This window comes from Delphinus delphis, chromosome 1 (assembly GCF_949987515.2).
Source record: "Delphinus delphis chromosome 1, mDelDel1.2, whole genome shotgun sequence".
Lineage (NCBI taxonomy): Eukaryota > Metazoa > Chordata > Mammalia > Artiodactyla > Delphinidae > Delphinus > Delphinus delphis.
Genome location: NC_082683.1, coordinates 90,303,527 through 90,320,335, shown reverse-complemented (window position 1 = coordinate 90,320,335; position 16,809 = coordinate 90,303,527). Strand labels below are relative to the sequence as shown.

General features: G+C 37.3%; 1 protein-coding gene, 1 long non-coding RNA gene and 1 pseudogene across 4 annotated transcripts in view; 2 read left to right on the top strand and 1 right to left on the bottom strand.

Annotated features, from left to right (window-relative positions):
* Window positions 1-1,981: 1,981 nt before the first annotated feature.
* On the bottom strand, window positions 1,982-2,837 carry LOC132421611 (uncharacterized). Its single transcript, XR_009518756.1, has 3 exons — window positions 2,758-2,837; window positions 2,293-2,451; window positions 1,982-2,112 (listed from the first exon to the last, which is right to left on the bottom strand). It is a non-coding gene; the product is annotated as an uncharacterized lncRNA (long non-coding RNA).
* The window catches only part of COL11A1 (collagen type XI alpha 1 chain), a 200,861-nt gene continuing 186,153 nt past the window's right edge, over window positions 2,102-16,809 (top strand). For all 3 annotated transcript variants that reach the window (XM_060006424.1, XM_060006420.1, XM_060006422.1), the window contains exon 1: window positions 2,102-2,469. In XM_060006424.1, coding sequence (XP_059862407.1) covers window positions 2,364-2,469 — 106 coding nt within the window. In that variant the 5' untranslated portion in view covers window positions 2,102-2,363. The remainder of the gene's footprint in view (window positions 2,470-16,809) is intronic.
* LOC132425474 (superoxide dismutase [Mn], mitochondrial pseudogene) lies at window positions 9,856-10,474 on the top strand (annotated as a pseudogene).

The window sequence follows — 16,809 nt, the reverse complement described above, 5'->3', positions numbered from 1 at the left end:
TGCTGCAAGCACTGTAACTCTCTCTAGCTCTTGAGTTGATTTAGGATTCTGGTAGCTTCATAAATAATGTGTTTCTAAACTTTGTATTCATTTCACTGTTTTACATTTAAAAGAAGACCTAGGAAATAAGTTTAAAAATATACCAAGAATTGGACAAAAAATTCAGATTTCAAAAAATTGTGTTAACTGAAAATTCACACAAATTTTTCACTTTGAGAAGATGAAGGATAATGAAGGTGATAAATTTAGGTATATTTTTACCTTAAGGTTCTTAATTTTTAATTATACATTTCAAATTCAAACACAGTATGATATTTAATTATTTTATTAAATTATATTAACAATTTGAGGTTATAATCAGAAAAACTATTTGGTGGTATTTCTCTGCAGCTGATATAAGACATCTCAAACATTCCGCAAGCAACATTATTAATACAAAGTATTTTTTTACCTATTATCTAAGAGGTAAATTTCTTGATGTGGGAATGGTTCTTTGTCACAGAGAGTGACAGTCTTGTTAAAAGTATTTTTTAGTTGCTTTCCTCATTTTACATGCCTCTTATACATGTCCTTATACAATTCCATCTTGGGCCTCAGTATAGTCTCTGAACAGCTTCCTTCCAACTCTTAAACCACATAGCTAGAATATCTGATTAATCTCATGGGTCATGAGGTATATTTTGGTAACTAATAGAAAATTAGATTTCTAAAAATTAGTGGACATATGCACCTCATAAACTTAGTTGAGAATCCTTAAGCCATGAAATATCTTAAATACTCAGCATAGGTCCTGGCCAAAGCTTCCAGTCTTTACCAACAGGAAAATGTATTCATTCACTCAGCACATCTCTATTGAATGGCTAATGTATGCTGGCACCTTGTTTGGCTCTGTTCCAGAAAATTTTTGAGAGACGTCTTAAGAAATATTAAGGAACAAAAAGGAGCCAATAAGAGGGAATAATTTAAACGTGGAAAAAATGACCAGAGAATCGATACTCCAGGTTTAAGTGGATTACTTTGAGCAGGGGTAAGTAGAAGGAATTTAGAAACCTGCCCCCTTCTTATTGTTTTCACTGTGGAGTGACCATATTTTCAGCTCCTGAGGCCCTTTATGAGGAGCTGTGGGCCTAGACGCTTGGAGATCTCTGTGAGTTGCTTTCCCTGTCTTTTCACCTCCCCCTCTGCCCCCTCATCCGGGTTCAGGACGGAATCAGCTGGAAAATTCAATTACTCACCCCCTTAATGTCAGCTCCCATACATTTCCTTCTCCTCCCGCCTCAGAGTACAGTTCAGCTATTTAAGAGACAAGCCTTTGAATGAAGCTAGAGTAGAATTTAAACATTCAAGAGAGAAACCTGTCAGTTTCAGACCTCGACGGAGAGCTTCCCTATAAGATCATGGGTTTTGACCTCTTGGGTCCCTCCATCTCACCTTCATCCCTTTCTTTTAGTTCCCGGTTTAAAAAAAGTATTAAAAATTCTTTTCGGAGCAGGCAAAGCAATGAGTCCGCTGGTTCCACGACTGCTATAAGAAGCAGACCTTTGCACAAGGATAAGGTTACGGCTGGCAGCCCAGAACTCCAGCGGTGTGGCGGATCAGACGCTGGGCTCCTCCCCTCCCCCGCCGACGAACGAGAGGCTAACAGACGGGTGCAAGAAGACAAGTAGCTGTTTTTATTGAATACAGAAGCTCCTTGAAAACTCTGTGGACTCCGGGGCTCTCCTGCAATTCCTTTCATTCCCAAAGTGCTGGAGCCAAGCACGCGTCCCCCGTAACTCCCTCCCATTTCTTCTCGGGGATTTGGGTAGGAGAAGAGGGAGGGGAGGAGTGGGGAGATGGGGAGGGGGGTGGTTGGTGGGCTGGGCTTGCAGGGAGACCTGATTCTTGGGCAAAAGAGAGGGGGGCGGGCTCGGGGCTGCCCGCGAGGCGTGTGATTGGGTCTGACCTTCAGCGGGCTTGTCAGTTTCGCCCGGGGTAAGGGGGGCGCCGGAGGGGAGTGGGCGGAGGAGGGGGCTGCCCAGAGCCTCTCGTCCGGCCCACAGACGGCATGAAGCCTTTAGGGGCACGCAGTCCTCACAGATTTTTGGTTGAAGCCCCTCATCTGCCTTCAGTCTGAAGGCAGGGCCCCGCAGAGGACGGATCGGAGGGTCCCGACCAGCGGGGCCGACCGAGAGGGAGAGGAGGGGGCAAGAGACAGGAAGGAAGCAAACCATCAAATTTAAAGAAAAAGCCCTTTGACTTTTTCCCCCTCTCCCTCTCCAATGGCTGTGTAGCAAACATCCCCGACGATACCTTGGAAGGGAGTTGGTCTGCAGTCGCGTTTTCGTGGGTTGAGCTCACAGTTGTGAGTGCGGGGCTCGGAGATGGAGCGGTGGTCCTCTAGGTGGAAAACGAAACGGTGGCTCTGGGATTTCACCATAACAACTCTCGCACTGACTTTCCTCTTCCAGGCTAGAGAGGTCAGAGGAGGTAAGAAAAAATGGTTTTGGGGAGGTGGGAGATTGCTGTCTTTCTCATTCTGTGCCCCTCCCCCCTTCCTTCTTCCAACCCGCCTCCCCCCCCACCCAAAGAAGCAATTCTCTTAAATCCAGATTGTAGCTGCCATCAGGTTGGAAGTGAAGACTGGAGAGAGAGATGGATGTAGGCGGGACAGTAATGGGAGAAGAGGTAGCAGGAAAAAAAGATCTGTCAGGCACAGAGCCTGCTGAAATGCCCTTCACCACTTTCCAGGGGCTTTGAAAAGAGGAAAAGTATTACCTTGAACACAAGGGCAGTTGTACAAAGCTTTTGTTTGAGGAACAGTCCTTAGACTGCCCTTTGAACACATATTCTGGTTTCTTCAGATTCTAACTAATGGAAATGCTTTTTTAAAGGTGAGCTGAGGAGAAAATACAGAGAAAGTGTATAAAATGAACCTTGATGAAGTTCTTAAGCTGTTTTACTTTTAGGGATATGAGAGGAAGCAGGGGGCCTGAATCTTGAAGACTGAGAACACTGTGTGTGTGTGTGTGTGTGTGTGTGTGTGTGTGTGTGTGTGTGTGTGTGTGTGTGGCATTTTGAGGACATGTTAAGAGGAAAAAATGGTAGATTATAAGAAATAGATAAAGATAGGAAGAACTTTTTTCCCGGGATTTCAGCCCCCTCCTCCTCCTGTGACCCCTCCCACCCCCAACTTCTTCTTGCAGGTTGGACGTGCAGCTCTCTTGGAGAATGATGAAACTCGCCAAGCAAATGGGGTGGGGGTGGAGGAATAGGGATTGGAGGGAAGGGGAGGGGGCGTGGGGTGGGATGGGAGGAGAGAGGTAAGGAAAAGTTCCTACGTGGCACCACCAAATATTCAATGACCAGACCTGCTCGGGAGACTGCAGCCCTGTCAGTACCCAAGGAGGGAGAGCGACTTCACTCCTCCCCTCCGCCTCCTCCCTCCCCTTCCCCCGCCCTTTCCCGCAAAGGCATCTGGCTGAAGCGGTCCGTTAGGTGCTGTAGACACGGCTGGCGGGAGGACTCCTTTGGAGTTAAGGGAGCCCAAACAGCTTAGAGTAAAAAAGCAAGCTTTGTCAGGAGTGCGCAGAGAAGGGGGGGGGGGGTAAGAAGGAGGGTGGCGATGATTGGCTGAGGGAGAAAGAAACTGTCAACCCCAAATGCGCAGGCTTTAGTGGAAACCTGAGTCTGACCCTGTGAGTGCCAAGATCTGAGTTCTCCCTAATGGGAGTTAGCGCTCCCGGAGGCCGAACTCTGCGAAACCAGGTCTGTATTTCTTCCCCACACTTTGTGATGTTCACCTTCCTGAGTAGCGGGCAGTGGTGGATTATTCCTCTGTGACTTTTCCTGGAGAATACAGTCAGAGCCTCATTAGGACTATATTTGAATTTTGAAGTAAGTTATGCTAATTACGTGGATTCATTCATTTCTACATTTTAAAAGATAAATAGTAGAGTCTTGAAAGTGGAATCCATCAAAAATTTGTATTTTACCTTTGGTACCTGGTCACCAGCTGGATTGGTCAGTTCTGTCAGCAGGTCTGCCCTCTGCTGGTTTTATTATTTGGAATTCAAGCAACTGTGTTAGTAAATGAGGCCTCTTAAAATCCTTCTAAGGATATACAGTGATGCTGAAAAAGGACACTCGATTAAGGAAGAACAGATATGCTGTTTCTTTTTGAGCTTTTTCAGCTATTTCTTTTGTTCAAACGTAGGAAAAAGTATCATAGTGGCAGCTATTTTTTTTTTTAATATGGAAACTAAGACTTTCTTCAGTGAAGACAGATGCACTATAAACTCAAGAGACGTTATCATAGGCATTCAGGGGTTATTTCACTGAAGATGTTTCATTTCCACACTGGGACTTCCTTAAAGCTCTAAGGAGATCAGAAAGATCAAATTTCTACACTTGTGATGCATAATTTTTTCATTTAAATGTAGCTGCATACCTAAAACCCTTTTAAACAAACATCTCAGTACCACATCAAATAAATGGTGGAAAAAGAACCTTCTCTATTATTATAAAGCCATCTAATGTGAGAAAGAGCGAACTTTAAGGATAATATGTTGTTTCTGTTTGTCATTTTTGAAGAAATGTCTCGAAAGTTTTATGGTTATTTGGATCTTCATATTGTAAGATTTGGTATTTGTTTCACCAAGTTACTAGGTGCTTATTGCTTAGTGGGAAGCTACACATTTTAAACCTACTCTTGTAGTCATTCTTTGGCCCTTAATGAACTTCAAAAAGGAAATAGTATATTATTTATTAATGCTTAAAAAGGAAACACTAGCCTGAATCATCTCACAAGGGGAAAATAAACTCAATGTCTAGCTCTCATACTAGCCTTCAGATTTGCAATTGATGTAACAATGAATACGTTCCTAAATAAGGTATTATGTACTAGCATTATACTATAATTTATTGATTTCACTGAGGCACACTGGTGTGATTTGGTTGCTAAACCAAAAGATAATTTAAAACAGCCTATTTTCATCTAAAATTTTTATTTCTTGGATTAAAAACACTAAAGCCTTAAAAAGTTCTGAGTCATAATAAATTGGATTCTAAAAATGTGTAGTTAGGATCCTGAAACATCTAATCTTACAGAGAAAAGTTCTTGGAGTGAATGAATTAAAAGAAAATTTATGAACAAACACAGAGTTATATTATTTTACCTTGCAAATCCAAACTCTGTAACTTGGTAATCTTTAACTTACTTATTTAAAATTTTAGTATTTATTATGATTTAGCATAAAAGAGTAAGCATTATTTTTTATAATATATTTATTTGCATTAACTTCAATTTCATGATTCATATATTTGCTTATGGTTAATATAAATGTTTTATCTCGTGAATTTATTAATTTCATTTTCAATTAATTCATTACTTATTATAGGTAGAACCTGAGATTTACCTGGAATTTATAGTGACTATAGCCTGTGATTGTGTTAAGATAGAGAGTTTTAAGATAGATGGTTTTAAGCGGTTTTTAAAGGAGTTAAGATAAATTGAGTACGAAGGGAAAAAAATATCTAATTGAATCATTTTTCACTAATTAAGATGGTATTCAACCTTTGGTGGTTGAGCCAGTAATGTGCCTTGCAAAAAGTTGATTAATTTTATGAAGAACTTTCAAAGCTTGTCAGCAATTGGTAGTGAGCCCTGCTGGAGTGTTTTGAGTGCCTGGGATCAGCAGGTGAAATGGTGCTGGCTTCCAGAGTATGTGCTAATCCAACTTTGCAAAGAGATCAAGTTTGTCCCTGTGATTACTTAATCAGAAATCAGTTAAAAGATCAGATATGCTTCTGATGACAAATGCAATGTCTTCTATGATTATTAATATTGCCTTTCCATTTGTTTTTTAAATCAAAATGGACAAAGCCTGTAATAAACAATAAAGAAAAATAGGTATCTTATGAGAAGCATCTTCCTGAATCTTTTATACAGATAACCTTAGCTTAAGTGACACATATATATTCAGCTAATTATAGACACTTTCACAAAATTGTCTATTAGTTTTGAAATTAATTTTATCAATATCTTAATGTGACAATTCACTTTATAATTAATACTTAACTAGAATCTACTTTATAAAAATCACTCTATAAGAGGTACTCTCAGAGTTTTAAATAGTTATGAAGTTGAAAAACAAGAAATGTATATACCTAGATAGTATGATTGCTTATGATTTATTTAATTAATTTTTAGCTTCTGTATTTGCCTCAATTTGTGACTAAAGTTGAAGGAGCACATAATTCAAGTTATCACTAAAATATAGCAAGGCAAATATGAGCCTCTTTTCATATTTGTGGATAGGATTTCTTACAAAAAACCTAAGTAATCACCTTTCTTTTCTAAAATTTTTCTTCTTTTCTGAGACAAATTTCTCTTCACTCTGGTTAATTTATAGAAGTACTACCTATGTAATGATAATGAATGGACTTGAATCAAGCTTGGGTGAGAGTGTGTAATAAAAAGCTGAATCTTTTCAAAGGAAGAAAAGGTGTTTAGATTTTTTAAAGAGAATGCTTGAGATAGAAATTCTTATAAAAATTGCATCTCTACTACCTTGTCACTTTACTAACGAGGAAACTAAGGCACAGAAAATTTATTAGCTGAGTCCTCTTTCTCAAAAAAATATATTCTTATAATAGTCAAGGTTTTTCTAATGAGTAAGGTGAAGATTTGCAATAGTGATAAAAATATCTTTAAATAACAGTAGTCTGAGACAATGGAATAAACAATTATTACTTAATGTATATGTATTTATAGAATATGGAATGACCAAATATTACTTAAATGTACATGCTGGAGTTTAAATTAGTGAAAAGATAGATTAAGTGAAAATGACTGATTTAAAGAAAAACAGGAAATTATAGAAAGCATTTAAAAATTCCTCAAAGTCCCAAGTTTGGAGATAGATAATTTGTAATGTTAATATACCTAATTATGTGATTCTATAAGATTATCTGTATCAAAGTAGAAAGCACAACACTTTGTAAAATATTTTTTGTATACATATCTTGCTGAATTAAGAACATAGTTTTTTATCCTCTCTAAAGTTATTAATGGAGGACCCAGTACAGCTTTGAATTTTCAAGAAGCTAAGAAAATTACATATTTATTTCAAATAAGGCAAATAGTGTCAAATTTCTATGCTTTTCATGTTAATTTTAGATTGATTGGGTGATATATATTATATATAATAGTCTGGCTTTTATTAATAAGTCAGACAATAAATTAATTTTTACTTGATATGGGTTATTTGTTTAATAGATAATTTTTTCCAAACAAGTGGTCAACTTTGGTAAAAAATAAGAGAGCACTTAGTAGTGCAAATTCTAATTCAGATTTTTCTTTTGGATTGTCAAAGTGTCTGAAATCACATAAATACCTTTTACTTCAGGAATAAATGGACAGTTAATTTGTAGGGAAGTACTCCCTCTTAATGGGCTACCATGATATGTTGTGCTGGCAACCACTATGGTAGAGCTAGTATTTCAACCAAATGAAGTTTTTTCCTCTCTTTTGGGAAATGCAGTATATGTCCTTAGGGTCCTGAAGAAGAAACTATGGAAGTTAATATTTATACTCATGGCTAACTCTAACAGTTTATATAAGTATAGGGTTTTATAAATATCGAGCCAGTCCTATCATTTTATATAATTTTTAGTGATGGTATTTAAGTATTTGAAAGCCAGAATCGTATTGTATCCTAAATACACTTTCCTTTCCCATCTACCTTTGGAGAAATAATTAAGTGCAGTTGGTCTGTGATCATTAGGAATTCAGGGCAATTGCAGAGTGGGAGCTGAGGGCTGATTTGCATTTCTGCTTTTACTCCTCCATTTCCTTCATTTAATAGTGGGGAAATGTGGCCTGAGCTGGGTGTGGTGAGAGGAAACCAAACATTTTTTTGTCTGTTGAAGTTTTGTTCCTTAGCAAAGAAGAAAGAGAGGTATGCACAGGTGCTATAAAAAGTTGCAGCGCTCCCTAAGTTGTCTCACTGAAGAGTCCATTTTAAATTCAGTTTTCAGATATACTAAAAGTATACTATAAAAAATTTCCTAAATTTGGACTTTTTCTACTCATTTATTTTGCAATTTAATTCAGAAACTAAGGGGTTTTGTTTTTCATTTAACTGCCTTCTATATTCTAATGCATCTAATATATTTATTTCTCCTTTCAAAACCCTAATATGATTTTATTTTTATAGATAATCTTGGGTTTTTTTTTCTACTTTCAGTAGTGTCAGAACTCAACATGAATAATACTATCTGGTAGAGAAGATGAAAGTCAATTTTAAAGTGATTTAGTGAGTAGTATCTATCAGTTGCAGTCTTTGGCTTACTACTGACTTGGCTAGTGGTTCTTTAGACATTGGCTGATCACCAGACCTACTGTTATCTGGTAAAATAAACTCTTTGCTTGCTGCGCATGGAATTAGAGACAGTGCTATTAATTTAGGAGAAAGAACTCAGAGAAAAGAAAGGTTATCATATTTCAGAGTAAGAGACCAGCTTAAATACGACTTGACAATTGAGAACTAAAACAAACCTGTGTAAAAGTGCTTTAGCACAATCAACTTTTGCAATTCCCTCAAACCTTCTTTTTTTTCCTTAAAAAGCATTTCTTTCTTATTTTAACCAAATTTAATTGCTCTTGAATGGCCCTGTACTGTACAGGCAAATGAAGGTCCCTATTCATAGAACTTGAGCGCATAGGGTGTCAGTGGAAGCTTCCTTCCTCTGTCTGACTGGTAAACTCACATCCGGGCTTAAACGAGCGAACCTTAGATGGTATGAGGTGGTTGGTTTTCCTTCCTCAGATTTTCACAAACAACTTCCCGAAAGGATGCCTGCCAGAAAGAGCAGTAGCTGAAATTCCTGACAAAACTAATAAGAAGCTCTAGTGCACTTTCCTACTTTGTGCTCTTGGATAGCTCTGCAGAGAAAGAGCCATAAATATTAGAGTGGTGTTTGCCCTTAATTCTCTTTTTAGACTAATTGTGGAGGACAACCTACTACTTGCTGTCACTCTTTGAACGCTGATGAATCTTCAAAATACTTCACTGGTTTTGAAGACAAAAGTGTTGTCCAAATGGCCTAGCGTGGTGTAGAGTGCCCTTCAGGATGTGGCCCTTGTGTACGTCCAGGCTCAGGATCAGCCTTTTTCCACCTGCTGCCACCCCACTCCCATTCACCCTGCACTTGTTGAGGCATGTTGAACCTCTTGCCCATATTCTCCCCTATCTTTGAACACACTATTCTTTGTACCTAGAATGTATGTTTCCTTCTCATCCATCTCACAGATGCCTTCTCATACTTCAAGATTTACCTCAAGCTTCATACTCCAGGCAGATATAATAACAAGCTCTCACATTGAATGCATGTCCATTATGTACCAGGTCCTGTTGTAAGCACTTTTTGTATAAAATATCATTTCATTCTGACAATTGTCCTGGAAGTAAGCTAATACTAAAATCTCCATTTTACCCATAAGGAAATTGAAAAACAGAGAAGTTAATTTTTTTTTTTTTTTTTTTTGCGGTACGCGGGCCTCTCACTGTTGTGACCTCTCCCGTTGCGGAGCACAAGCTCCAGATGCGCAGGCTCAGTGGCCATGGCTCATGGGCCCAGCCGCTCAGCGGTATGTGGGATCTTCCCGGACCGGGACACAAACCCACATCCCCTGCATCGGCAGGCGGACTCTCAACCACTGCGCCACCAGGGAAGCCACAGAAGTTAATTATCTTGCTTAAGACCATACAACTACTATGTGATAGACCTGGGATTTGAACCGAGGCAATCATGCTCCAGAGACCTTGCTTTTGATCACTTGCCCATGTTCACTGTGTATTCTTAATGCTTTTACACAGCCTTCGTGACTTTGCTTATGATTATGGTGCCCTGGGGCCTAACATTAATGCACAAATCATGCAGCTGCACCGTAGTGAATATCGTAAATTGTGTGAATAACTTGAATGCCACCAAGGAAAAATATAAAGAGACTCTCATTAAAGATGATGTTATAATTCAGGTAGCTCTTCAGCCTGCACTAAAGTTCAGTGTTGGAGGACCTGTCACCCTTCCCATTTTAGGGACAAACTTCAGCCCTAATGATGGTGGAGAACCCAAAGGGGAGTGGATGGAAGCTAGTAAATGTTACTTTATTTCCTTTGACTGATTGAAGGAGAAGTTGACAGCTGTATCTCTTGGCATTCAACGTTCAGATTGGGGTTGGCCTGGTTTCATTAAGTTACAAGGACACTTACAAATTGCTGCCTGTTCTAATCAGGATCCATTACAAGGAAGAACAGGTCTTTTCCACTTTGGGGGATTGGTATGGTAGTATGCTTACTACCTTCAGTATAAAAGTGTCAGATCTGATTATCTAAAAGCTGTTTGGAATGTAATCAACTGGGAGAATGTAACTGAAAGATACATGGTTTGCAAACAAACAAACAAACAGACAGGCACACACACATTATAATTATTTTAAAAATTTCTCATTTATATGTTAGCCTTTCTCTAGGAGTTGCTGTAGGGTAATGACTGTGATTTAGTTTTATTTCTTCCCCTGGTGTCTACCAACATGCCAGAATGCACAGGATATGATATAGTCACTATTTAGATTACGAATTGTCTTCTTACTTCGCTCAGCAGACTGGAACAAGGTTAAAACCTAGTTAACTTGGAGTGGTGTGAAGTGACCTCCTCATGTCATGTTGTTAGCAGTAATTAGATCTCTCCTCCCCCGCTTTTTTTACTTATTCTCTGAAAGTGAATGAGTTGCGACTTCTTTCTAGCTTTCTTCATCTGGAAAATAGTTTTGCACATCTCTCCAAAGATATCTTTAAATATTTGAAGCTCTTGATTGACCATATTATCTCTAAAACTGTAGTTTGCTTTAACATAGGAATCTGATCGAGAAAAATACCACATGAAGTCGTGTTTTTGCTTTGACAGCAACATAAATCATCATTTCATTTGTCTACATGATTTCAATTTGTAAAAGTAATAATTGGGAAATTTCCTCTCATATATTCATTTTTGAAACCTTTATTTCAGTTTTGCATCCTATTAAGGATTGTCTGATTTTGCTTAATGACTATTAGGAAGGTTAGCCTATCTATATTTATTGCTTTATGATTATTTTACTAAACTAGTTCTTTTAGAGAGCAGTTTGCATATTCCACATGTAATTATGATATTAGGAAGTACCATCTTTAAGCAAGGAGTATGTAAAATTTCAAGGGCTTAATAAGGTTAATAGTCTGTAGGTGTAGAATTGTTTTTGATGAAAATTATGTTTTTAATATTATATTCCTATCCATTGTATGTTTTAGTTCCACTAAAATCATTAGGATGGATGTCTTTATCTGCTTAATTTAGTGTGTCTTAAGCACATAGATTGGAACTTAACACATAGTAAACATTTGGAAAATTTTTGTTGAAAGAGGTAAAGGTGTTGATTGCAGCTCTAATGAATTGCTCTTTAATAACCTAATTCATGATCTGAGATGGGATATAGGGTTATGTAGATCAGTTATTGCCAGTGTCTACAGAAGTATATTGAACAAATTTTTGCGATACTATTGTGATTTCCTGAAAATAGCACTCTCTGTTTTTCCTCCAAGCAAGCTATGATCTTCACCCTGAACACTCTCTCAATCTGCTTAGCATTGTTTTTTTACACAGAATTTAAATATTATCTCCTCTAGGAATACCTCTCCTTAACCATGAAGACTAGGATAATTGACCTTGTATAACATCCTAAAGCACACTGTACTAACTCCAACTTGAATACTTATCATAGAATATTTTTGATGCTAAAATGAAAGCAGGGACTGCATCTTTTTCATCTATGTAAAAATTTCTGGCATCTAGGTCTAGCACCATACCTAGATCATAATAGATGGCCAGTAAATATTCATTGAATGAATTAATGAACTCATAAGCAAGACAGTTTCACTAAAGTCAAGAAGACAGGTGTACTCAGTCCTGGCTTGATATCACAATCATTTTCAGTTACATCCCTATAGATATTAATTGAGTAGATTTTGTGCAGAATCCAAGCACAGCTGCTTTATAAGGCTCTACATATAATTTTGATGCACAACCAAGGGTTCATGAACCTTCTGTAGTAGGAAATAAATTTATACAAAGATAAGGATGTGCCTAGCTTGTGTAACAGGGTACTGGAAATCAAGTGAAAGGTTATCTGCTATGTGGAAATCAGTTGATACATACCTTATTGCCAGACAGAAGTGGCTCTGCAAAAAACTGATTTAAATAGATCAACTGATTATGATATTGATAATGCTTTTTAAAAAAATCCTCCTCTCCATAGCATGTGATAAACTAAATGCCAATAAATATTGCTCTTCTCAACATTAAAGTCAAGTTGTTGTAATGAAAATATAATTTTAGTTTTATAATAAACATATTTTAATAGCTGTGACCACTTATAAATCAGAAATGCCATACTTTTCAAATATCCCACTCTCAAATGGTGTTTGTTCTTGCCTCACCATTCTCAGAGTTGTGATACTATTTCTGCTTTCGACTTTCAGTTCATATATGCTTTTTGTGATATGAGAAAGTTCAAGATTGAGGTTTTTTAATAACTGAGAAAATTAAATGACTCTCTTCTATGTGCAGTCACTATGTTAGATGCCAGGACTACAAAGATGGTTTGCCAGCCTCCATTCTCATGGAGTACGTGTGTTACTAGGAGAGTGCTGGAGTTGGGGATGTGGGCAGGGCCACATAACACAAGACCATATGGGTATATTTTTCTGGATAGAATGGATTCATGTGACTAATTTAAAAGTCCAGGGAGGCTGCTAAGATGGCATGGTCAGTGCATACTTTGATATCTGTACTTACTAGGTGGTTCCAATTGGTTGCAACTCTTGGATCCTCTGACAAGTAACCAGGGAAGTAGAGAGCGATGCAGCTTTTTCTGGAATAGCCAACCCACTGTAAAGTCACCTGGGGTTCTCAGTGATAATTAGTACAGTTAAGTCACACTTGATATGGAGTTATGGCCTTTATAAAGTTGAAAAATATATGAATGAATAATCTTATTTTATAAAGGAGTATGTTAAGCAAGCATGTACACACTTATAAAGTCTATTATGAGACAAAGTTGCCTAACATTTTAAAACCTTAAACTGTGATTTTTTTGGTTATTAAACAAATTATAGCATGTTTTAGAACATAAAGTGTAAAGAGTGATTTTTGTTTCTGAAGATTAATATGTTGGGCCAAGGTCTCTATTTTGATTATTTGAGAGAATAATTTATTATAAGCATTTTTAGCATTTTTAAGTCATAATGATTTCTTTCAGGGTAAGTTATATCAAATAGAGTTTAAAAAACATATCATTAATTGAGTTAGTTATAGTTTAAAATAATCTTGATAGGCTGTCAACTCCCAAAGTTTTATTTTTATCCCAGACCTTGCCCCTGAACTTCAGACTCATATACTCACTCAACTGTCTATTCAGCTATTTCCAATGGCATTATTAAGTCATCTCAAAATTAGCACGCCCATAACAATTGCAGAACTCTCCTCCTGAAATCCATTCCTCTCAGTCTTCCCCATCTCAGTTAATGGCAACACAATCAGTCATGATGTTTGAGCTAAAAAACTTGGAGTCGTCTTTGACTCGTTTTCTCTCATACTCCACTCTGATCTGCTCTGTCCCCAGAATATATGCATAATCTCACAAAGTTCTTCATCTCTCAGTCCAAGAAAACAATATCAATTGTTTGATATTGTTTGATATTGTTTGATATATCAATATCAATATCAACAATATCAATTTTACATCTAGAAGACTACAGTTGTTTCTCTGCTCTCTGATTCCACTCCAGTGCCCCTAGAGTCTGTTCTCAACACAGCAACCACAGTCTTCTGAAAAATTAGTTGGTTGATGTTCTTCCTCTCCCCTTAACTGCCAATGGTTTTCCATCTCATTTGGAACAAAATCCAAGCTTGTTGAAGATCCCACAGGACCTATACAAGCTGCCTTCAACATGCCCTCACCCTTACTTCTCTGACCTCATCTCTTATATCCCTTTTATTTCCTTTGCAGGAGATATATTTGTCTCCTTGCATTTCCACCAATGTCTTGGGTCAACTCCTATCTCAGGTTCTTTGTACTTACTATTCCTTCTGCTTACAATGCCATTCTGTAAAAATATCAGGATAGAGGAACATCTTATACCTTTCTAGAATTTACTCAAGCATCATCTTCTTATTGAGGCTTTTCCTGTCTTTCTTATTTTATATTAAAATCCATGTCTCCTTAACCCTCCCTGTACTCATTCACTGATTTATTTTTCTCCTTGGTACTATTCAAATATTTGTCATTTACAAAAAGTTATGACATTTAAATTAAAGGTTGAGATTTTATTTTAAGGCTTTATAAATAATGTAGAATTGGATAATTTTGTAGTACAAATATTGCCTTAAATTTTTTGGGCAGCTTCTAAGCCGTATTTATCCAAATAATTCCCATGGCTTTTCATTTCATTTTACCTATTTAGATATAGTCAATATGACAGTCAAAGTCCACACAGTAAAGCATTTTATTTATTTGATAGACACCATACACATTGATCCAGTTGTCTTAAGAGGTTATAGTCTAGAAATGGTAATGGGAGTTTGCACTTTATTTTACTGGTTTAACAGAGCCATGAGGCAGGACTTTTAGTTACCTAGAAAGTAAAGGGGAGATGTTCCCAACTGAAGACCTAGACAGCAATTACAGATTAGATATTATCAAGAAAATGTAAATACATGTTACTATTCAAAGCAAATTCATTTATTATTCCTAATCAACATTAAATCTGGGATTCTGTGTTTTGTGGATTTCTTTTAACCACTAGATAGGTCAGAATTAGAATAAATCATGAGCATTTGGATGTGAATACAATTGATTTTGATGGGAGTCATATTTTTCCATTAGTTCCATTTCAGAGTATTTTACTATGTATTTTTTTTCCCTGATCTTTCCAATTTTGAACTTCACTGTGTAACTGATTTAAAAAAAAAACAACAAAAAACAGAACAAAACAGGGCTTCCCTGGTGGCGCAGTGGTTGGGAGTCCACCCGCCGGTGCAGGGGACACGGGTTCGTGCCCCGGTCTAGGAAGATCCCACATGCCGTGGAGCGGCTGGCCCGCCCGTGAGCCATGGCCACTGGGCCTGCGCATCTGGAGCCTGTGCTCTGCAACGAGAGACCACAACAGTGAGAGACCCGCCTACCGCAAAAAAAAAAAAAAAAAAAAAAAAAACTGGTATTTTCACGGAGCTGTAAGGAAGTACATTTACATTTGATCATTGAGTTTTTATTTTCTGAAATGGTAGTACCAATAGGTTTGTAGGTATTTGGATTGGTAAAATTAACTGTAAAATTCCTAAAACTCTAGGCTACTGTTTTGTTTTTTTGCGGTACGCGGGCCTCTCACTGTTGTGGCCTCTCCCGTTGCGGAGCACAGGCTCCGGACGCGCAGGCTCAGCGGCCATGGCTCACGGGCCTAGCCGCTCTGCAGCATATAGGATCTTCGCGGACCGGGGTACGAACCCGTGTCCCCTGCATCGGCAGGCAGACTCTCAACCACTGCGCCACCAGAGATGCTCTAGGCTCCAGTTTTATATTGTCTTTGTCCATGTCTTTCTCAATTTGATGTTTTTCTTTGTTTGAATATCAAATAGTGATTTTTTCCAAGAAGCATAAGAGACTGCTTCTCAAAAACTTGAGCCTTGAGATGCTTATATTTATTTTATTCTTTTTTTTCCTGTAGGAAAATATATACTCTAAGCATAGGCTTAAAATGGCAAAACATTTAAGTTTATTATAGAATCCCTTGGGGGAAAATGTAGCCTAAAACCTTCCCATACCCAGGAATATTTAATGTAAACTATATATCTATAATCTTATATACTTATATACTTATTATATATATAATCTTATATACTTACAATTTACTGATGTAGTCAAGTTCATTTCTCCCATTTTGCACTTGTTTTGACTACAATGGTTAGATCGCAAAATACAGACAAAAAGTCTGGTAATTTAAGCCAAAAATAGTTGGGTAGAGACTTCGGACACTTATGTGATTTATATCGACATTATTTGTGCCATATAGGCATTTAAAGATGAGCTTTCACACCTTTTTAAATATGAGAGAATTTAGGTCGATATGTTTTATTTTCTAATACGTCATGTTAGTTTATAATACAAGATTTGTATGTGGCATATGTGGGTTCGAAATAAATGAAGGAATAGTATCAGAGGAAAGACAATAAAATATTAGTTTTTAAAAAACCTTTTAATAAATAACATGTCAGGGTTAATCTATAGTTATATCAATGTCTATGAGATGTAAAGAAAAAATTATTGAAAAGGAAAAAATTTCAATGATATCAGTGTATTAATGTCAAGTTGTGCTACAGGGTGGTAATGGAACAGTGAACATGACAGCTTAAGCTGTCGAAGTTCCAGGAAGCCTCCTGGGGTTGTATGTCCTCAGAATAACATAAAATCATGCTGGAGAGATTGCTAAGCATTGCATAATCTTCATGGATGATATCTAATGGATCTTTAGAGACAGAAAACTGTTCAGTCTTCTACTTGACTATAAAGAGATTTCCCAAGGTAGTCAGAGGAAATGGATGACAGGAATCTAGTGAATTATAGCTCTGGGAAAACACTGGTGGCACTCACTGAGACTGTTAGAGATGTTCAGAAAGGTTAAAATTTTGATGAAATAGTGCTTTCAGGTATTATTTTTATTGAGTGCTTAGACACTA